A 23,396-nucleotide genomic window follows, 5' to 3' on the forward strand; every position below is an offset into this window, starting at 1 on the left:
TTTGAAAATACCAAGCACAAAAATACAAATGTTTTCTTTAATGTCTCATCTTAAAATTATTTCATGTTTATATAGGACATTAACTGAAAATATGTAGAATCTTAGCAACACTATCACTTACTAAAACCTCTTTTCTGATTTCTTTATCATGGAATTACACTGATGCTCATTAATTGCCAAGTTAAAAATGTATGGTACATAAACTTCAAATCTTAATACTAATTTAGTCCCATAATTGAGAATAGAAACAATACTCAAGTATCAGAAATCTCAATTTAAATTAGAAAACAAATTCTCAGTTGGGGAAGAATCTAACTTTTAAATACAAGTGATTTCTCTACTTCATATAAACTTACCAATGACTACAAAGCCTTATATAATTTTCATATGTAAACACAAAAATACCCTCACCTTCTAAACATTCCTTCTTATTGTCTAGCTTCTCGTGGGCTTTTGCACGTCTAAAGAGAGCTTTCACATATTTGGGATTAAGTTCAACAGCCTTTGTACAATCTTGTGCCACCTCTTTCCATTTTTGCTGTAATTGAAAGTATTAAAAAAAGTCACACTAAAGGAATCGCTGTTCAACAGAAATTACTTTTCGAAACTTAACAGGCTGAGTGTTAAGTCTCACAACACACAAAAATATTCCCAGTACATAAAAAGAGTTAAGATCCACAATATATTACAACAGCTCTATAAATACCTGTAAATAAAGAAAAGCAACCTGATTTTCAAAAACAGGCAAAGGACATACTTAGGCCATCTTTCTACCACCAAATCTACAAACCTACCTGCATCTCTGTGCTCCTATCATCTCCTTCCCTCCTGTTAAAACTGAGGAAGCACCCCTCTTCATCAAAGGCCAATCCTCCACTTGTGAGCTGGATCCATACTCTCTCCACTTCAAAGACTTTACTTTGTTAGCTATTTCACCTCTACATCAATCTACATCTCTACTGAATCATTCCCATGAGCATATAAAAAAAAAGAAAACGAAAAAAAAACCACTTACTCTAGTTATTTTCCATCTTTTAAAAACCCTCCTTTGAGTCCATAATTCCCTGCAGCTACTACCCCATTTCTTGGTTCCTCTTTATTGCCAAACCTCCAAAGAACTGCCGCTCTAATTGATTTCTACCTACTTCACTGGCTGCTCCTTCTCAATTTCCTTTGCTAAATTCTTCCCCTCCACCTGAGTCCTCAAGGTCTCATCTCTTCTCTCACCCTAGGTGACCACATCTAACATCCTGGCATTATATAAAATAGAAAATTAGATGACTCCCAAAAGAGACATTTCTCAATTCAACTTCTACGTAGCTGTCTCACTCCTTCCCCATTCCACTATTATTTACATTCCTGATTTTCTTCACCCTTCATATCCAATATAACAGCAACTTGTTGGTCTCAGCTTACTTCATGTTTCACATAGGCTACCTCAGCAACATCCTTACTTGGTGTCCCCGTCTCCACTCTTGCCTCCCTACAATATATTCTTGACAGAACATTTAAAGCAATTTTAGAGGATGTCCCTGCCTTACCTAAAACCCTTAAATATTTGCCATTACACTCAGAATCAAATCCAAACTCCTTACCGCTGTAGACTTTGTCTCATCTGCCCTCTGCTGCCTCTCCAATTGCATCTCTCTATACTCCAGGATCCTTTATAATTCTTTAATCACACCAAACTCTTTCCTGCCTCAGAGCAATTATACACACCGTTTCCTCTATTTGTAACACTGTCTCCTCTACTGTTTTATGCACCAATCCCATCGCCAGTCATTTTTTTATTACTGAATCATGTTAATTATTTAAAGCATTTGTGAAAATGCCATTTAAATAGTTCATTGTTTAGCTATTCTTGAGTTCTATGCATAACGGTTTGCTTTTATAGACCCAGCTTGTACCATAGCAACCTTCCGTATAGGAAGATAGTCAATAATATTTGGTTGAACAAAAAAATGCGGAGACTACAAATGCCCAATAACCACAGAAAAGAATAGTGAACTTCAGCAACATTTCTAAAAGTGCAAATTAAAACAATGAGAGAAAAAATGGCAAATAATATTAAGATTGATAATATAGTCAGCGAGAGTAATGGAAAACAAGCATGCTCATATTGTTGGGAGTAGGTGCTGATGCTATCTCTTTAGATTTCCATTTCTAGAATTTTATCCTCCCGAAAGTATGCAAAAAAATACTTAACGAAAATATTTACTCAAATACTGAATGCAATAGGTAAAACAGGAAACAACCCAAATGTTCATCACTAGATGTTCTCCAGTATACAAACATGTAACACCTACTACATATACCATTTCAGAAAGAATAAAACAAATCTGCATGTGCTAAGAAAAGCTGCACAAGATATAGTGGCAATTAAAGAATGTCACAAACAATACTGTGTAATAAGTTTGATCTCCCCGCACGCTACTATTAATATTTATGGAAACAAAAAATTGAAAAAAATCGCCTCAAACTGTTGAGAAGGATGGGGTTACCAGAAACTGTAGTTTCCTGTATTGTCTAATTTTATAGAACCTGATATATGTAACTTTAGATTATATTTTTAACCAGCAAAACTCAAATCTGTTCTTAAAAAAGTTATGTAATTAAAAGATATGAAAACAAAAAGCCTGTAATTTCAAAACTTCAAAAAACTTATTAGGTTTGAGTGGTACTAACTGAAACATTATGCAAATAAAGAAAACAAAAAGAACAGGAAAAAAGAAAACAAACCCTAAGATACATACCAACTGTTCAAAGGCAGCAGCTCTGTTTTGATAAAATGTGGAAAGGTCAGCATTCTTCTCTATAGGGCACAAACTGATCGCCTCAGTATAGCACTGAATAGCTTGTTCATATTTTCCTGCTTTAAAATATTTGTTGCCTTTGTTCTTGGCTGCTTGCGCTCTATCAAGAGAGTTCTGAAATGAGAAGAAAGAACACTTATCAATATTCAGGAATAGATTAAGATCAGAGACTAAACAGTGATAAACTGACAGAAGAAAAATGGGTATGTAGAATAGCTGTTTACAATGTAAGTCACTTCATATAAATATCTTCATGGGATAAAGTCTTAGTAGTAGGATTGCTAAGCCAAAGGTTTATGTATTTTTAATTTCAAAAAAACTGCTGTAGTACTTTATATTTAAAATCCACTTTCCTGCCATTCCTGCCAGCAAGAGTTGTGATAGCTAATTTTTGCCAATCTAATGGGTTATCAGTCAGAAGTGACTACCAGCTAGGATGCATTTGACAATGTCTGGAGAAATTTCTGATTGTCACAACTGCAGGGGGTAGGTTTGGGTAGCTGCTACTGTTACCTAGTCGGTAGACATCAGGGATGCTGTTGACATTCTGCAATGCACAGGACAGCCCCCCAACACAAAGAATTATCAAATCCAAAATGTCAATAGTGCCAAGTTCATTGAAAAACCATGGTATAAAGTAATACTCCAATATTATTTTGATTTACATTTTCCTCTATTAATGAATCTGAAAATCTTCTAATGTTTATTGGCCACGAGGCTTTTTTATTCTGAAAACCACTTATTCATGTGTGTTGCTATTTTTCTATTGGGCTGTTTGTCAATAGTATAGAATAGATACTAGACACACTTTGTCATCTTCATTATAATTGTTATCCCAAATCTGTTGTTTGCTCATCAATAAATTTTCTGTACTCTTGTCTTAGTCTCAGAGTCTTCCTAGAGGACCCAACTTACATACTGTGTACAATAAGAAGAGTTCGTAGGTAGTACCCACTGAGGACAGTTGTGAATACTTCAGTCAACATTTGGGAAGCATTCTGGAGACAATTCCAGTTATCCGGGTTCTAGCTGCTAAGTCCAAGAGCTTTGTTGCATGTCTTTACCCAAAACTTATTGTTTGTCAGCATCATCCAACTTTATTTTTTAATTTTTTTTATGTTTATTTTTAAGAGAGACAGAGAGCAAGTGGGGGAGGGGCAGAGAGAGAGAGAGAGAGAGAGAGACAGAGAGAGAGAGAGAGGGAGGGAGGGAGGGAGGGAGACACAGAATCCGAAGCAGGCTCCAGGTTCTGAGCTGCCAGCACAGAGCCCGACATGGGGTTCGAACCCACAAACCGTAAGATCATGACTTGAACTGAAGTCGACACTCAACCGACTGAGCCACCAGGCACCCCAGCATCATCCAACTTTAACAAATATGTGATTATGAAAGAATACATAATGTCTGCAACAGGTAAGCACTGACAAAACAAAAGCAGAAGTAGTTGCCCTCACAAATAACTTACAGGAGTCGTGAAAGCCAAGTTGCTTATGGACCAGGGCATCTCACTCCTAAACAGAAAAGTGAAACACCAACCTTTTTTTGAACGTGCTCTTTTTCCCCCCTTACTCTTGCTTCATTTTTCTTTGCTGCTTTCCCCCCACTATTTACCTTTTGTTTCCCTTCTCCTTTAATCCAAGTACTACTCTAATTATTTTTTAAAAGTATAGTGTGCAAAGATTTGTCGGAAACTCCATTTATCTAAGTTCAGAATATTAAACAGCTAGTTTAAGCCAGCTAGTGTCAATAAGGAACATATTTTAAAACTAGGATGTAGGAGACCCAAATAAACCACAAATAAATTAAAAGATGAATATAAAATCTTCCATTTGTCAAAAGCCTCAATCATCTTCCAAACGCTTTGACAGTGAAAATCTTTAGCACAAAATATCCATCATAGACAATCAGGAATCTCGTATATAGCTATAGACTATAGGAGGGTAACTATCAAGTTATTGCTGGAAAAGTGCATTAGAAGCAGCCCCTACAGTCCTCCCACTCCATTGAGAGGAGAAGTGAGCCTGGACTAGGGCTGTCATCCAGAAGGAGCGAGGATCCCCTACACCCAAGAGGTAAGTGATAGGCATACCTTGGCTGTCTTACAAGAGACCAAACTGCTGAGAACTGCTACCATAGAAAAAAATTTAATACCCTAAGAGAGAGGCACCCAACTCAAATAGAAAAACTAGTATTTGAGAAAACAGGATAAACCAGGCAAACTGAAACTTTAACATCAGAGGAATAAGAGGCTATCACAGTCATTTTAAAAGGAGTCTGCTTTGAAAGAATACTAATTAGACATCTTGAAAATTAAAAAGGATTATTATAATCAACTCAACAGACGGTCTGGGATTGGGGTGCCTGGGTGGCTCAGTCGGTTAAGCATATGACGTTGGCTCAGGTCATGATCTCACATTTCATAGGTTTGAGCCCCACATCGGGCTCTGTGCTGACCGATTGGACCCTGGAGCCTGCTTCAGATTCCGTGCCTTCCCTTCTCTGTGCCCCACCCCTGCTTGAGATATCTCTCCCTCTCCCTCTCTCTCCCTCCCTGTCTCTCTCTCAAAAATAAACATTAAAAGAAAATCTCAGTTTCTGCTGAGATCATCTTAATAGACAGTCTGGGACTATATATTAGAATGGGCATAACTGAGGAGCAAATTAACAAGTAGAAGATAGAGCCAAGGAAATCTGTCAGAATGCAATGAAAATAGAGGACAGGAAGATGAGACATTTGGAGGAAAACCTAAATGACATGGAATATAAATTCAGATGTTCCAACATCTACCTATCTGGAATTTAGAAGGAAAGGCACAGAATGGTGTGTTGAAGGAAATATTAGAAAAATTCCTGGAAGGGCCCCCGGCTGGCCCAGTCAGCAGAGCATGCAACTCTTGATCAGGGTTGTGAGTTCAAGCCCCACATTGAGTGTGAGCCCTAATTAAAAAAAAAGAAAAAAAGAAAAGAAAAGAAAAGAAAAATTCCTGGAGCTGAAATAACACACATTTTTAGACACATCATGGTGAAATTTGCCAACAAAAATCCTAAAAGTTTTTAGGTAGAAAAAACAGACTATCCACAAAGGAAAAAGAACCAAAATGGTATTAGAATATCACCAACGTGGGGTACTAAAAAACAATGAAGTAACAACTTTAAAGTTCTGAAGAAAGATTATCTCCAATTTAGAATCTTATACCTAGCCAAACTAGTTTTTAAGGTTGACTGCAAGAACAGAAATAGAGGTAGTATAACTTCCTTATCACTAAAAATAGACCCAAAAGTAGGGCAAATTATCAATACAAGTAGAAAGGGGAGGATAAAGGAAAAAACAAAACAGGTTACATATGGCACGAATCATTAAACAGGTTAATAACAACATAGGTTAAATGTCAATAGGTTAAATCTCCATATTAAAAAATTTTCAAACTATGCTATCAGGCATAACCTAAAACAAAGTGACAGGTCAAAAAGACTATAAAAGTTAGAGAAGGCAAACACTAAGAAAAATAAGGCAGTATCAGACCAAAAAAGCATTAAAAAGCCTCAGATGGAACACAAAAGGACAGTTTTACTGATAAAAGGTTCAATTTGCCAAGAACACATCATAATCAGGAATCTTTATGGGCCAATAAAACTTCAAAAGAAGGAAAGTTACTTTTGATACTAAATATCAAGATAAACATTCTTCCAATTTTTGGCAAAACGTTTACAATGTTTCTAACTCATTTAGGACATGGCAAATACACATCCTTAAACACTAGGGACTGTTTATGTAGAAAATAATGTGGCATATTAAAAGCATGTGAGAAGTATATTTGACTACAGACCTACTGAAGACTGTTTTTAAAAGTTTATTTATTTATTTTGAGAGAGAGAAAGGGGGGAGGGGCAGAGAGAGAGGGAGAGAGAGAATTCCAAGCAGACCCTGCACTATCAGTGCAAAGCCCAATGAGGGACTAGATCCCATGATCCCACCAACTGTGAGATCATGACCTGAGCTGAAATCAAGAGTCAGATGCTCAACCGACTGAGCCACCCAGGTGCCCCAGTATTTTTTTTTTTAACTTTTTAATTTTTTTAGAGAGAGAGAGAGAGAGCAAGCGAGAGCATGAGCTGGGGAGAGGGGCAGAGAGAGAGAGGGAGAATCTTACACAGGCGCATGGAGCCTGGTTCGACCCTGGGATCATGACCTGAGCTGAAATCAGAAGTCGGACACTCAACTGACTAAGCCACCCAGGTGCCCTTATTCAGTATTTTTAATAAAGATTTACAGATTAGATAAAAACATCTTCTGGACAGAGTAATGACCTTGTCTCCGCAGAAACAGGTAATGAACTCCTTCCTGTCTACTAGAAGTTTAAGGCCAAATAATATCATACAGAATACAAGAAGAGGCAGTTATAGCAAGGGCTGACAAGTTAAAAGAACAGACATATCTGGAGAGATGAGTACACAAGGCTTTCCTTTCTCTACTTAGAGGATGGATACTTATTTTTATCCAGCAAAGTCTAAATCAACTTAAAACCAACCAAGTGAATCTTTCAATTAGCTATTTTCCTCCATTAGTCGTTTTATATAATAGCTCCTTTTAAAAGTTATTAAAAATTCTTTAACTCCAGGGCACCTGGCTGGCTCAGTTAGTAGAGCATGCGACTCTTGATCTTGGCGTTGTTGAGTTCAAGCCTCATGTTGGGCCTGAAAAGTCTTAAAAAAAAAAAAAAAAAAAAAAAGTCTTTTAACTCCTAAGGCCAAAATTAGAATCTGATTAACTTCTTTTTATTATACTGTAAAAAAAACAATGGTTTGAATGACACTGTGTGGAAAAGGATCAAATTACATAGGCAAATCACCAAGTGCAAATTTTCTTCAGTTGCTTCCATTTCCACTCCAGAAAGCAAACCAAACCACATTTCTGGAGAGCACAACCTTGGTTAACATCCCTATCACCCCACGCCCACTGTCTGCCTCATTACTTTCTGTCCAACTATTTCCCTTCCTTAATAAAAATACAGACGGAGGGCGTGGGTGGGTTATACGTCTGACTTCAGCTCAGGTCATGATCTCGCAGCTTGAGTTCAAGCCCTGCACAGGGGCTCTGTACTGACAGCTCAGGGCCTGGAGCCTGCTTCAGATTCTTAGTCTCCCTCTCTCTCTCTGCTCCTCCCCCTCTTGTGCTCTCTTTCTCTCTCAAAAATAAACATTAAAATATTTTTTTAATAAAAAAAATAAAAATGCAGAGAAAGAATGGCATTACAGCAAGGACAGTACAGAAAAACTAATCATTTTGGCCCACTGATGAAATGTAGGACAAAAAGCTGGTTAACACAATGCCAGCCTTCCCCTACATCAGGAACTAGACCTTATTTTCACAAGCTTTGAGGCCAAAAGCAGGCAGAAATTAAAATAAATGCACTGGACAAAAAAGTTTGCATTAGAGAACACATGACTAACAATTCCTTATGAGGGATTTTAATTCCATCCTACAAGAATCCTTCACACTGCTTTTCAGTAATCCCCACCTGCCGCCACCAGTCTACATTCTTGAGTTATAATAAGAACTTTCATAATTAAAGATTGGAGTTAGAAAACAAGCTCAAAGACAATTTTGAAAGCATATTTGATAAATGAGATGCAGACATACTGATCTAAAACATAATGGGAACATCCTGAAATGCCAGTTTATTTCATACGGTTTGTTTGCATATCTTTAAGTACTCAGGTGGATTAGAAGTCATTTAAAAACCATTTATGTTTAAAAGACATTTAAAAGCCATTTATGTTACTGGAAATCACTTTTGGTTTGGGTAGTCGTTTTCAGGTTCTGAACATTCCATAATATTTTACACTGAAGTTACGTGAAAATGCAGCTCTCTCTGCATTTATTACAACAAATTATTTTCTAATTGCTCTGAAAATTCTTTTTAACAAGTAAATTGTATCATTCCTTGCTCAAAACCTTCCAGTAACTTCCCACCACCAAGACCTACACACAAGACTCCAAACTTTCATTACTCCACTTCAGCCACATACTCAATTTTCATACATGAGTGTGAATTCAAACTTCATCAATACTGATTAGAATACAGAAGAACTATGAAAAAGATGTTGACATCTGCCTAGTATGTCACATAAAGTATGATTTAAAATGGTCTACTAGAAAACTTAGGTTTTTTCCCTCATGCATGATTTGGGTAAGTTCCATCTCTTTCATAATGAATAACTGTTCAGCAGAGTTAACTCCATGATTCCATGTGATTCTGCTAAATGAATTCAATAAATATTTGAAGCCAAATCTCACAAGGAATCCTGAAGTTAATGCATTAAGCAAAAAGGGCACCTGGGTGGCTCAGTCCCTTAAGCACTGGACTTGGCTCAGGTCACAATCTTGTGGTTCTTCGAGCCCCACATCGGGCTCTCTGCTGTCAGCACAGAGCCTGCTTCAGATCCTCTGTCTCCCTCTCTCTGCCCCTCCCCTGCTCACTGTGTCTCTCTGAAAAATAAATAAACATTTAAAAAAATCAACTGTCAAAATTACTTTTGACAAATCTTTAGCAGAGCACCACAATGGAGATGCATGGTAGGTGCTATTACTATCCTCATTTTACATAAAGAGCAACTGAAGGCCAGACAGTCAGAGTAACTGGCTCAAGGCAGGATTCAAACTCTAGCAATTCCACTCCAGGTTGCCTAAACTTTACTTCTGTACTGCATGGATTGTCATCCACATTTTATGAAGATTATTATTACAATCACATCCAGATTCACACTCTGGAACTGAAACAAAACAGATTCAGATATCCTATCTTGCTAACTACTAACTTTAGGGCAAAAGGTCTTTAAATGAAAAGACAAAGAGAGTCATCAGCACAATCAGATCTTTTTCTTTCTTTATGCCAAGGAAATATAACTGAATTCATTTTAATAAAAAGCACATTTGATGTGACTCCACAATCAACAGGATAGTCTTTACCCTGAAGGAACACTAGAGGCAGGTCAAGAAACAAGTAGACTGGCAGCTTCTCTAAAGAATCACCACTGATTAAAAAACCGGAAACCCCAATTCACATCGGGAAAATGTGATTAGGTAATTAGTAAACTGTGTAACTAATAACTAGAAAATTATTAGAACCAAAGTAGCAACTACATATAAATATACACACATATATCCAAAAGTATTTGGGTAAGACACAAGAATTAAAAACAAGTAACTCAGGTAATAAATCTAAAAGGAAACAATGAAAAACACAGTAAATATGTAGGTCTCCTCTCCATAAGCACTGTGCTAGAACTTGTCAAACAAGAGGCAAAACCTACAAATCTACCCTGTACCTTTTGCAGAGGCTAATCTACTCTGGAAAAAACAAGTAACATTTAAAGACCAAAGGAACAGATATTAAGGTATAATGCCAGTAAATTTAGTAGAATACAAAGTTGAAAAAAAAGTAATGGAGATTTGATAGTCAGTGAAGGTTACTTACAGGAATGTGCTCTGGAACAAAAATGACTAATAAAGAACAGCCAGGAAAATACTCCAAGGAGGAAAAACCACACACACACACACACACACACACACACACACACACAATTCAGACCAGAAAGGGTCCTTTAAAACAAGTCCTGCAATGGTAACATTGACTACATTATAGAAAGCTTTCAATGATAGACATTTGGCAATAAGGAGTCACTGTAAATGCTCAGCAAATATTTACAAAATATTATTCTGATAATCACGTATAGTTACTGTGAAAGGAAATGAACTGGAATCAGGTAATCTATGTGTAAGAAAATAAAATGGGTATCACCCTAATACACATTTACATATATCAAAATATAGACAAAGTGGTTTAACACTGTTTCTTTTCAATGGCTTCATTCTCTTAAATTTACCAAATTCCAAAAGCATATTTAAAAATTCGAATCCCAGCTTAACAGAAGTAGCAATCAACTGTGGAAAACTTATAGCATGAGAAAGTCTTTTAAAAATACTTTTATCAACCAAATATTACTTTTATATGAATAAAACCTATTATATGAATAATACCTGAGATAATAAGTCCTTTCCCGTATTGTATCCCAATATTTCAAAAATCTACAACCAACCCCACCCACTGAATCATAATACAGAACACTCTTTACCTAAGAATTCATTTGTAAGAATGCAGCTTCTGCAGGATTATGGTTGTAGTTCATACAAAATCAAGTGATTTATAAAAAGAATGTCTAAGTAAGGTTTAAGACTGTTATACCAAGTTCTAGGTTGATTGGTGGAATAAAAATGAAAAGCTGAATTCTGAAAAAATATTCAACTTTTGGAGATGTGGACACACACACACACACACACACACGTCAAAGAATGAAGCTTCATTGGTACACTGACTCAACACCTGCTTTGTACAAGGCATTTATTAGGTTCTGAGAATAGTGAGATAGAGCCAGTCCCAGCCTTCACATAGTCAAGAGTATAGTAGGAAAGATATAAATAAGCAACTCTAGTACCATGTGGTAAGTGCTATGGAAGGGAAAAGTTCAGTGTTATGTAATCACATAACCTATGCCCAGATAAAGGGTTCAGAAAAGGTTAAATGATCTACATGTTGTGACTTGAAGGATGAGAAGGTAGAGTATTGGGCAGTGTTCACAGAATATCCAAAGCCAAGAAATAAGAGGAAATGTCAAGAGATAAAGTTGAAGAGGTAAACAGGATCAAGATCATGGAGGATCTTAAATGACGATGAGTTTGAACTTTATCTGTTGGGCAATGAACAGAACACCACTTAATGATTTTAAGCACATAACTGTCAGGATTTTATTCTGGTAGTGACAAATGGATTCAAGGAAGACAATGAGAGTAGCAGTTATTCAGTTGAGAAATAATGGCCGTGTGAATGTAGCAGTCAGGCTTAAAACTCTTCTGGATGTTTTTCTGGATTAGATGTGGAGAATATGCCAATAGTTAAAAGTTAAGGATGATATCCAAGTCTCTGGCTTAGGAAAGTAGTCTGATGAGGCACATTAGTTGGTATTCTCAAGAAAAACAGGAAGGAGTCTGGATGTGAAATACCTGTAAGGTAATGAAGTGAGAATTCCCCCTTAAATTTGGGCCTCTTGAGAGGTGTAGGCTATACACAAGAAATTAGGAAGCTATCAGTATACGTGATAAGTTCCTGCACAGCAAGCAAATATCCAGTGAAGGTGTGGAAAGTAAGAGAATGCTTATGATAGAACCATGAAGGTCACCAAAAGGAAGAGGTAGAGAAAAGAGCCTGGAAAGGAGACCAAGAACAATCAGCAAGGGAGGTATCAGGAATTTTTTAAAAGGCAAAGGAAATCAGAATACAAGATGTCAGAAGCCACAGGAAAAGTTATGAAATTAAGAGAAGACAATGTAAAATACTGCCAAGGATCAAGTTAAGATAAAGACTGAAAGGTGTTCACTGTACTTGTTACATAGAAATGTCACTGGTGACCCTGATTTTTCTTTAAAGTTTATTTATTTTGAGAGTGAACAAGTGGGGGAGGAGCAGAGAGAGGGAGAGAGAGAATCCCAAGCAGACTCCGTGCTGTCAGCACAGAGCCTGATGTGGGGCTTGATCCCATAAACCATGAGATGACGACCTGAGCCAATACTAAGAGTCAGATGCTTAACTGAGCCACCCAGGTGACCCAGTGACCCTGATTTTTAAAAAAAAAATGACTAGAAACAGATCATTTGAGGGGAGAGAATTACTTCATTTCAAAGATGACTGAAAACACCAGGTCACTCAGTCTTTGCTCTCCTAATTAAAATGCTTAAGTACATTTCTCCTTTCCCATTCTAGAGGGCTGACTTAGATTAGTGGTTTCTAACCATTTCATGTGGGATAACTACTGTGCAACATTAAAAAAGCTTGAACACCAGAATAACTGTATTTTTTTTATCAGATTAAAAAACAACAGGATAGAACGCTACTATAGCCAATCAAAGTTTTAAATAAATGCACCTTTCAAAAAATCCTGTTTGAAAAAAAGAAATACCTAAGACATCTGTGCAGCCAGAATACCATACTTGGTATATATGTGGGTGTGGTAGTCCCTTGTGATACCTCAGACACTCAGAGATTGAGAAGCCATATGGATAAGATGATCTTCAAAGAATCTTTCCAACTTTGGAAATCTGTAATTCTTCAAGTCTTTTTAAAAACATTACTGAAGCAAAATAGCACCTTGTGGTAGGTTTTCCAGTGCCCCCAAATGGAACATGATTTAATACTTGAAGTATTTCAATGTCAGATGCTATCAACTGTAATTAGATGCCTTTCTTTAGTGAAATCCTAAAATCCCCATTAATTAAACAGAAATATGAATTTCTGCTTTTACTTTCCGGTGTTTATTCCAGAAAAAAAGATAACTGGATACAGTCTACATTGTACACAAAAATCTCAAGCCAGCCAGTTTTATTAGTTCATTTTACATTAAGGCAAATATAGGCCAACAGACAAAAAGCAATGATTTTCTGTTTTATTCACTGAACCTTGAACAGACAGTATTTGTCCATTACTTCATTCCCTTAAAAATTATAGCTATTGCTCAGGTGGAGAAAGAACAGAGCATCAGGATTCTGCCAGTTTTTCCTCAGTTGAAACAAATGACTTCCTTATTTACAAAACCCACTAAGGTTGCCAACTGAAAGGTGCTATTCAAATATAAAGCAATTTCTCCAACCACAGATAATAAATAAATTATAACTAGTGGTCAGTTATATTTAGATAAATCTAATAATAATTCTAAGGACCAGACTATAAAAAAGACAAAAAATAGTCTTCCAGTATTTATTGGTCCATCAGTAAATGGAAAAGACATTCCTACTGTTGCTTTAGTGAAGAATCATTTAGTAATTCAAAGCAAGAATATAAGCCCACAAATTCCACAAGGTGAACAACCATATGTGTGTTTTGCTCAGTTTTATTTAAGGTCAAAAATAATAAATCATTTTAGAGCAGTTCAAGTTACACAAAGAAGTCAATCTTAAAATCTAATTTTTAGCAGCAGTGAATTAATAAAAAATTATTCTGATAAAATGACAAAACACTCCAAAAATTTAAAAATCATCACCCTGTTATCCCAGGCAATGCTGAAAAACTAAAAATGGACTCAAGAAAATCTAAAATCTGTAAGACAATTTGCTAAATTCTATACCAATGGTGTACTAAATTCAAACACCAAATGAGTGAGACAGGGAAGTTTTTGAAACTACAAAAAAATGTCAAAAAGTTTCATGTGTAAGAATTATTTTTTTTTAGTGATTATAGAACTAAAAGCTTATATATATTTCTCATTCATTCATTATTCTTCCGTGATTAAAGTTAAACTAACAAATGAAATAAAAATGACCAGAGAATTTCAGATTTGTCATTAGCATTCAGAATCACCAATTTTCAGGGCTGGAAAAAATGAGACTGAAAGAGAGTATTTTAATTCTCTTCTTGTATGGGATGACACTAAGATCAGAGTGATCAAATGACTTTCCCAAGGTAACTATGCTGGAGAGCCCACCATAAAGTGCACATTTCCTAGTTCTCACAGTCCATAGTTTCTTCCAGCTTACTACACTGCATTTTTCTACATAAAAAAAAAAAAAAAAAAAAAAAAAAAAAAAAGCTGGGGTGAGGGGGCAATGTTTTACTCTGCCATTGCAAAGACTGTCTCTGGCTCTCTTCATGGCCTAGCACAATGTCTGACATATATTAGGCATGAAGTTATGGTAGTTCACTCCCACATAAAACTTCCTTTAAAGCTTATTTGACTACTTAGCAAAACCATGTCTTTAACCTGAATAATGTAAGGTGGAAATGACTTGCAAATGTATTTAACTGGGAGTTTTTTGATCAAAGGTTTCAATGAACTCTGAGTTACTCTGGAATTACCACTGTACAATCCGAGAGGCAGATAAAATCCTCCACCCCACCCTATCCCAGTATTGTTAAATGTAGCCAGGTCAATTGCCCACAGCTGTCAGATACCAAAAGGATTTAACAGTCTGTTCAACAAAACCATACAAAGTAGTTCAGCAGATACTCTGATGCATGGCCTGACATCAAAGAACCTTTATCACGCAGGCCAGGCTTGGTCTGGTAATTTTTCAGGTAAAATTTAAAAACGAATTTAAGATGCTTCTACCCAGAAAGTTTAAAAACTCATTCCCATAGATAAAAAAGCAAATGCTACTCAACACCATTTCGCTTTGCCAACCAACAGTCACTGTATTTACCCATCCCATACCCTGAGACTTCAAATAACGGGGTGGCTCATTATTAAAGGTTATTATCTATCAAATTCTAGGCCTTGGAAATCACAATTCCTATCAACCACAATGTACTAATCGTTCATGGAATTTGGCTTCCCTCACTAGTTAAACACAATCATCACATTTGCAAATATCCCCCGTACCCAAAACACCAGAGATAAATGCTGTGTCACTCAGAAAAACACAAAAAACAAAAAACCCCACATATGTATTTTTCTGAAACTAAAAGGAAACTGTCAAAGAAGGCCGCTAACCTGTGCCCTCGGGCTATTCCAATCCCCACAAAAGCATCCAGAAATGTGCGTCCCTAAACTCATGTGCTTCCAGGCAGCTTTCGTCTGACGGGAAGCCCCCTGACCTGCACAATTCGTCAAGAAAAGGCTGCACCCGCTGGGTTCCACCTCCACGGCCCAGGGCTACTTCTCACCATTTCCAGGTGAGCACCGGAGCCGTCGGGATGTCCGCTGCCCGGGGCCGGACTGGCCCTACCCTCCGGGGTCTTCCGCTCGCTGTTGCGCTTTAAACCGCCGGCGTCTCCTCGGCCCCCAGCCTCCCGGCGCCGCCGCTGCCTGCTCCACAGGTACATGGCACCTGCACCTAGCAGCAGGGGAGCCCCGACTGCCAGCGCCAGCTGCCATCGCGGCAGGCCCCCAGTGCCGGGGCCTGCAGTCGCACCGCCGCCGCCCACCCCACTCCCGGAGCTGGGCGCAGCCGCTGCGACCACCGCCGCCTCCACAGGCTTAGAGGCGGCCATGACTGAGTGTCCTCCGCCACCGCCTCACTGCTCGTCGCGGGCGCCTCAGTCACCAGGTAGCGTGCGAAGGTAGACCAGAAGGAGGGAAGGGAGGCAATGAGCGAGCGAGCACGCTGGGAAGCAAGAGCGGACGACAGAAAAGGGCCAGAGGTCACCGGAAGCCCAGGGCATGCCGGGCCAGACCCTACCGTCCTTCTCCTCCCGTCTTAACCGTAGGCGGGAACGGAAATAGGGGAGAATTACTTCCGGGTTAGGGGGAACAGGGCGGGAGAGAGTCGTCGTAAGTGGCTCCTTCTCTTTCTTTAAGCCCCCTCACTGTTTGTGACACTAGCTTCTGGAGTCTTCGGCCTCCAGTGGTAGCCAGTGTCGTCCTCTCCGTCTTCAGAGGGTCCTCTTGAGAAGCGGAGGAGGGGCGCATATAAGTCGGATCTACAGTGCGCAGGCGGTCAGTGGAGGATTTGCAGCAGCCCTACGAATGGGCGGGAGTGGCTGAAGAGTTGTGAATGTTATTGGCTGGCAGGAGCGGTGGGCGGGGCGTAGCCCAAATAGCCCAATTTATTGGTAGAATTTGGGCCTCGTTTTCCCGTTTCAGCCACGTAGGCGCTTCTTAGATTCTCAGGTCCTGTAGCTTGGTTTTCTGTCTTCATGTCTGTGAAGCCAGTGGATTAGAAGGACTTGTAAAGGTGTGTTAAAGAAGAGCTCAAAGCCATAGGTAGCCTGTTGTGTCACTGATTCTTTTATGTCTACTATGGCCAGATTTTAGTTTGGAGGCATTTAGATTGGGGGCAGATAGCAGAAATCAGACTTGGGGGAAACGGGTAAATCTAAATTTGCTTCGGCCAAAACGGTTTGAGTCCCTATGGTTCACCGTCTGCACCAGTACGAAAGCGATGATGATGTACGGGAACTGAGTGGGTAGAAATGCGAAGACCCAGAGTTCCCACCTACTAGCGGCTTTCCAGTACATATTTGTGCCTTTTGCTGGATTTCTCCTGACACACCAGCCCACATCGCGATCCCTGGAGCACCCGCGCCCTCTGCAGTGCTTTGATCCGCCCGCTGCCTTGGGTGTTTTGCACTAGCTGTCTCAGATTTCTTGCTTCATTCCTAAACCGAAATGTCAATCCATAGCTTTCATATATCGAATAGCTTTGTCAAGTCCTTTCCCCGTGCTCTGGACCAGACATCTTAAAATACAAGAATTTCCCTTGCAAGGAATTTTTCGGAATTCATAGTATTTTCAATTGGAAAAGGCAGGTATTACTAGAGAACCAATTCAGAGCTATGACTCCCTATTTCAAATACACTGGTCTGCAAACCCTTATATTAAAAATTTACAAATGATCATTTTGCTTTGGGGCACAACAGAATTTTCAATATCACAGTAGAGCTACATAAAGATTGAAATACAATGTATTTCAATCCAAAATATCCAAAATAGACGGATTAAATTAGAATGGGCTGATTTGAATGTTTCAGGATCATTGCTTTTCTCCTGCTTCATGTAGATTCCAGTTAGTAAATTGCTTTCAGGTAAAGGGATTCCTTAGTAACAGACTAAACGATGAGCTAAAAATAATAGCAATTGGGGCGCCTGGGTGGCTCTGTCAGTTGGGTATCCGACTTCGGCTTAAGTCATGATCTCACAGTCCCTGAGTTGGAGCCCGGCGTGGGGCTCTGTGCTGACAGCTCAGAGCCTGGAGCCTGCTTTGAATTCTGTGTCTCCCTCTCTCTCTGACCCTCCCCATTCATGCTCTGTCTCTGTCACAAAAATAAACGTTAAAAAAAAATTTAAAAATAATAGCAATAGAATTGAGTTGATCAAATAGTGGTTGGGGTAGGTAGTCCTCTTCCTTCTTGATTCCCAAACCTCAAAGGAAAGTCTTCTGACCCTTAATGTAATTTCACCCTTGCCTCTTCAGAATAGAATTAGGATTTTTCTTTCTTGAAATTTCCATTTTTCAGCAGCCTCGGGGGATTGTAGAATGCTAGTAATTACTACTGGCAGGAACTAAGTCATTTGAAGGTTTTTATTTTTAGCTGTTACTTATTTATCAGAATAGGTAACATTGTTATGGTTGCAATACAAGTTATAAAAGTTTTACTGTGAAAAATCTCCCTGTCCCCAGCCACCCAGGTCCCCTTTCCAAAGACATCAGTGTTAGAGTTTCTTGAAACACTTTAATATTTATCTAAAGGGCTGCTTTTGTTGGTTTGATTTTTAAGGTTGTCATCAGTAAATGAATTTGTTCTTGTTTCTTTTGTGATTTGGTAAACATAACATTTTCATTCTCTAGCCTATTCATCTTTTTTCCCATTTTCTCTATCATTTCCTAATTGATTATAATATAGAACTGCATGTCACTAGTTCTATGACCTTATTGACCTGATGCATAAATTTCTAAGCTGTGAAATAGCGAAAACACACCTCTCACCCCTTTATATGAAAGATTTAACTAGATAATATATAAGGTCTTCTTCACATCTTGTTTGTTGCAAAATAGCAGACATTCACTGCTTAATTTTCTATTTCTAAAATTTGAAAGGAGAGAAGTAAAATTGTTTCTAAGAAAACTGAAGTTTTGTGTATGTGAACACAGACATTTTCTTTCTCTTGCTAGATTCATGGAACTCAATAGAAGATTTCTTTATCTCTTCTCTGGTCTGTATCTTAGGAGTCAGTTGAATGAGGTAGAACATCTAATGGACTGGAATGCAAAAGATCTGAGTTTTGTTTTGTTTTAGGTAGGGTCTATACCCAACATGGGGCTTGAACCCATGATTGTGACATCAAGAGTTGCATCCTCTACTGCCTGAGCCAGCCAGGTGTCGCAAGACCTGAGTTCTCATTCTAGATTTTAATACTACTGAGCTGTGTGTGTGTGTGTGTGTGTGTGTGTGAGAGAGAGAGAGAGAGAGAGAGAGACTGTGAGCACCAATGTGACCAGTGGATTCGATGATTTCTTTTTTTAAAATGTTTATTATTTTTGAGAGAGAAAGCATGAGTGGGGGAGGGGCAGAGAGAGAGGAAGAGAGAGAATCCTAAGCCGGTTCCACACTCAGCCCGTGGGGACCCCTATCTGGGGCTCTAAGCAGCTGGATCTCAAGACAGTGAGAGCACAACCTGAGCCATTATCAAGAGTCGGTCCCTTAACTGACTGAGCCACGCAGGTGCCCCAGATTAGATCATTTCTAAGGCTCCTCATAGCTTTAAAATTGTATAATTCTATGCCCTTAATTGTCATTGCTACCTGAAAGACTTTATTATTTGTAGAATTGGTAGATAGCTGCTTGATTGGTGTTCAAGCCTTCCAGTGAGTCCACAGACCCTCTTTTCTCTATTTTATCTTTTCTGAATGCTGTATTAGGTTCCCAGCTTCCAGAACCTCTCTTCTATGTGTTACTCTGCACCTAGAGACTAGATTACTCTTCCCAAAGCATAACTCCAATTTCATTCTTGAGCTCAGAAACTTTTAGACCTTCTCTACTTCCTATAAGGAAATGCCTGCCCACCCCCACCTCCTTCCATACACTTCATCTATTTTATAGATGAAGCTCATCTATGAGTGAAGCTCACTCATAGCACTTGGCAGTATTTGAAATTATTTATGTGACCCCTCAAAGGACATAAACTCTACAAAAAGTTTGTTCATCTTGTACTCCAGAGCCCAGAAGATAGTGTAAGGGTTAATTTTATCTGGTCAACTAGTCCACACGGTGCCCAGATATTTGGCCATATATTATTCTGGGTGTGTCTGTGAGGCTGTTTTTGGATGAGATTAACATTTAGGTAAAGCAGATTGCTCTTCCTAATGTGAGTGGCCCTAATCAGTTGAAGGCTTGAAAGGAATAAAAAAGCTAATCTTCCTTCAGTAAGAGGGAGGTTCCACTGCTTGACTGCCTGTAGCTGGGACATTGTTTGTTTTTTTTCTTTTTCTTTTTTTTTTTTTTTTCCTGCCTTTGGAATTAACTGAAGCATTGGCTCTTGGGTCTTGAATTTGCCAGCTTTCAGACTGCAATTTGTACCATCAGCTTTCTTGGGTGTCTCTCAACTACAGATCTTGAGACTTCTCAGCTTCCATAATTGCATGAGTCCCTTCCTTATAACAAATATCTTTATAAACATATATATCCAATAGATTGTTTCTCTGGAGCATGCTAAGTGATACAAATTTTGGTACTAGGAGTGGAGTGTTGCTGTGAGAAATATCTAAAAATGTGGATGTGGCTTTGGAGTTGTGATGGGTGGAGGCTGAGAGTTTTCAGTTATGTGCTAGAAAAAGCCAAGATTTCTGTGAAGGAACTATTGGTAGACAAAGACATTTAAGGCAATTCTGTTGAGGGCTCAGAAAGAAAAAAGTGAGAGATGGAGACCAAGCATCCATTTTCTTACTGAAATACATAAATAATCATGAACAGAATGTTGGTAGAAATATAGATGTTAAAGGCTCTTTCAGTGAGGTCTCAGAGTAAATGAGGAACAGGTTACTAGAAACTGGAGGAAAATGATCTTTGTTATAAAGTGCCAAAGAACTTGGCTGAATTGTGTCCTAGTGTTTTGTAGAAGGTAGGACTTATGAGTGATAAAATTGGATATGGAAGCTGTGGTCTGGGTCCTTCCTATTGCTTTCAGTAAAATGGAAGAGGAGAGAGATGTACCAAAGAAGAAACTGTTAAGTAAAAAGGAACTAAAAACTGGAGGTTGGAAAATTCTTAGCCTATCCATATTGCAAAATGAGAAAGCTTGTTCTCAAAGAAACACTAATGGTATGGCTGAACAACTGTTTGATAGATCTTGAGTACAACTCATGAGCTTCATCAGCCATCTCAGCAGAGCCAGGAGTAATACCAGAAGAAACACTGCCAGCTGGGACTGAAGAGGACCAAAATGAAGGGGGAACAGCAGAATGAAGGAAGGCTATTGGACTTTTGTGATATATGAGACCATATGGGACCATAGAGCTACTCTGCTATAAGCATGCCTTATCTTTCAAAAGGGAACAATGACCCCAGAGGCTGTTAAAAAATGAGGACTGCCATTCCCACTACAGAGTCAGAGGGCAGGGCTGGTTCCTCCTCTATTTCAAAGGGTGGGCCCACCAGGTGCCTCAGAGGCAGTCACCCTTGTAGAAAGCTGCATGGACTGGGCTGTTCCCCTCCCTCACTGAGGTGACCCTGCCACCCAATTGGGCCTGGAGGGCAGAGTATGGAAACAAAGAAAATTGTTCTTGAGCCTTAAGATCTAATGGGATTTGCCTTACTAAATTTTGAACTTTTTTGGGACCCCTCAACCCTTCTTTCATATTTCTCCTTTTTGGAATGGAAATGTCTATAATCTTTCTGTCACATCATTGTATTTCAGAAGGAAATAACGTGTGGTTTCACAGGTTCACAGCTGGACGGGAATTTTGCCTCAGGATAAATCATATCTTAAGTCTCACTCAATGTTTTTTTTTTTGTCATCCATGTTTGATTTGGATGATGTTGAAACAAGACTTTGGACTTTAGCTTTTAGAGTATATGCTGGAATGAGTAGTTGGGGGATATTGGGATGAAATGAATGTATTTTACCTGTGAGGACATGAGTTTTGGGGGAATAGTGCCTCACTCACTGTGCCAAAATCTGTATTAGTCTCCTAGGGCTGCTATAACCAAATACCATAGACTGGGTGGCTTGGACAGCATAAATTTATTTTTCACAGTTGTGGAAGCGGGGAAGTCCAAGATCAAGGTTCTGGCCAATTTGGTTTCTAGTGAGAGCTCTAGTCCTGGCATGTCCTCACATGACCTCTCGTTTTTTGTGTGGTAACTAAGGGAGAGAGTGAGAGAGTGTGTGTGAGAGTGAGTGCTTACGTGCACAAGTTCTTTAGTGCTTCTTCTTAGAAAGGCACTAATTGCATAGGACCAGGGCCCCACCCACCTTCATGATACCATTTAATTCGAATTACCTCCCAAAGGCTCCATCTCCAAATACCATCACATTAGGGTTAAGAATTTGGTGTATGCAGGGGAGACACAAACATTCAGGCCAAAGCATATAGTCAGCACTCAATAGATACTGTTTTAAGGAAATGATATTTAAGGGTATCAAAAAAGGGAAAAAAATGACATTTAGGATAGAATAAATAGAATTTTCATTTACTTAAAATAGTCTATTTTAATAGTATATATAGTATATCTACTATATATGAGCCTTCCTTTAACCTCCCAAAATACTTCTCTGGAACTTTCTTAAAACAGAACTCTTTTTACCTTGTTTTATAGAATTATACTTGTCCTGCCTCATCTATTAGACTATAATCATCCTAGATCAGAAGGTATATCTGATTCATCTTTTATCTTATACAGTGCATAACACAATGTCTCCTGTAATGCTATATGTCAGAGCAAAGGGATATGCTTTCTCTTCCTGCATTGGACCTGCACAACAATATATATTTCCCCCTCACAACTCCTACATTGCCATAATTATTTGTTCTCATGTGCTACCCATATTCAATTCTGAGTCCTTGAGGGGTGAAAATCATGTTCTGGTCATTTTGTGCTCCTACATCTATTACGTGGCTGAGCACATAAGAATTGTTTGTTAACATACTTATTTTATCCACCCAACATGATACCTGAAACGTGGTCAGTGCTGAATAAAGAGTTGATGGAGGGTTTGTTGAACAATTCCCTGACTGCTGCTTCATTTCCATTACTGTTGCCAAAATTAATAATCTAATGCCACCATTGCTGTCCAACCACAGGTATCATCTAAGAGACCAGCTCATGCTGTCACTGCTGCCATCACCAGAAATAGTCTGCTTCCCCACCATCCACCATCATCCTGTCTACTGGTTTCCAGTCCAAGCATGCTGTAGTCATTGTTACCATCGGCACCACTGAAGCTGCTTCCATTGGGACCTGACTGGTTTGTCCTTCATACCCTACTTATGATATATCGAAGTCCATGTTTCCTCTGAGCCCTCATGCTGTTAATTTTTCTCTAATTTTTCTCCTGATGGATTCTGCCTTATTCAACTTCCATCAAAGCATCAGTTAAGTGGGTGGTACTTCTTTGTTCTCGGGGGGAATGTCACTTTATGATTCAATCAAGTAGCTGCTCTTTTTGCTGTCAGAAGGAACCTCTGCATTTTTCCTTAACCCTAGCTCCCTCTCCTTAGCTGTGACTGATCGTGCATGCATATACTTGATGCACGCATTTGCTACCTTTCTGCCTACTCACAGATTTGTTAAGATCTTTCTATCCTCATCAATTTAGTTCATCACCACCCACAAGAATTTGTGTCATTTGCGCATGTGGAAATGTTGCCTTGCTTATACTTATAAAGATATTATATATAGGTTACATGAATTGTGCCCTACACAAGAAGGCTGGATCAAGTGGGGGCTAAGGTCCAGCCTGCATTCTGTTCCTCACAGTCTGGTATCAGGCTGTGTCTGCCTGGAGAAAGGTGCTCCTTTTTCTGAATTGTATGAAGATACTGTCCATCACTAAGTGATCAGCCTGCAGTGGAATATCCACCAAAAAAAGGGTACCATT

General features: G+C 38.8%; 2 protein-coding genes across 5 annotated transcripts in view; one reads left to right on the top strand and one right to left on the bottom strand.

The window, feature by feature from the left end:
- TOMM70 (translocase of outer mitochondrial membrane 70) overlaps positions 1-16,111 on the bottom strand; it is a 31,920-nt gene extending 15,809 nt beyond the window's left edge. The window contains exons 1-3 of the mRNA XM_007095992.2: positions 15,524-16,111; positions 2,754-2,927; positions 412-538 (exon numbers count right to left, since the gene is read on the bottom strand). Coding sequence (XP_007096054.2) covers positions 412-538; positions 2,754-2,927; positions 15,524-15,850 — 628 coding nt within the window. The 5' untranslated portion in view covers positions 15,851-16,111. The remainder of the gene's footprint in view (positions 1-411; positions 539-2,753; positions 2,928-15,523) is intronic.
- LNP1 (leukemia NUP98 fusion partner 1) overlaps positions 16,068-23,396 on the top strand; it is a 38,841-nt gene continuing 31,512 nt past the window's right edge. Inside the window, exons 1-2 of one of the 4 annotated variants that reach the window (XM_007095966.3) lie at positions 16,068-16,130; positions 22,600-22,763. The gene's annotated coding sequence lies outside the window, so the exon portion shown is untranslated. Of the gene's footprint in view, positions 16,131-16,171; positions 16,296-16,438; positions 16,563-22,599; positions 22,764-23,396 lie in introns of those variants that run through there. The other 3 variants (XM_042999116.1, XM_042999114.1, XM_042999115.1) reach the window with 3 other exon arrangements.

This window comes from Panthera tigris, chromosome C2, assembly GCF_018350195.1.
Source record: "Panthera tigris isolate Pti1 chromosome C2, P.tigris_Pti1_mat1.1, whole genome shotgun sequence".
In the NCBI taxonomy this organism is placed as follows: Eukaryota; Metazoa; Chordata; class Mammalia; order Carnivora; family Felidae; genus Panthera; species Panthera tigris.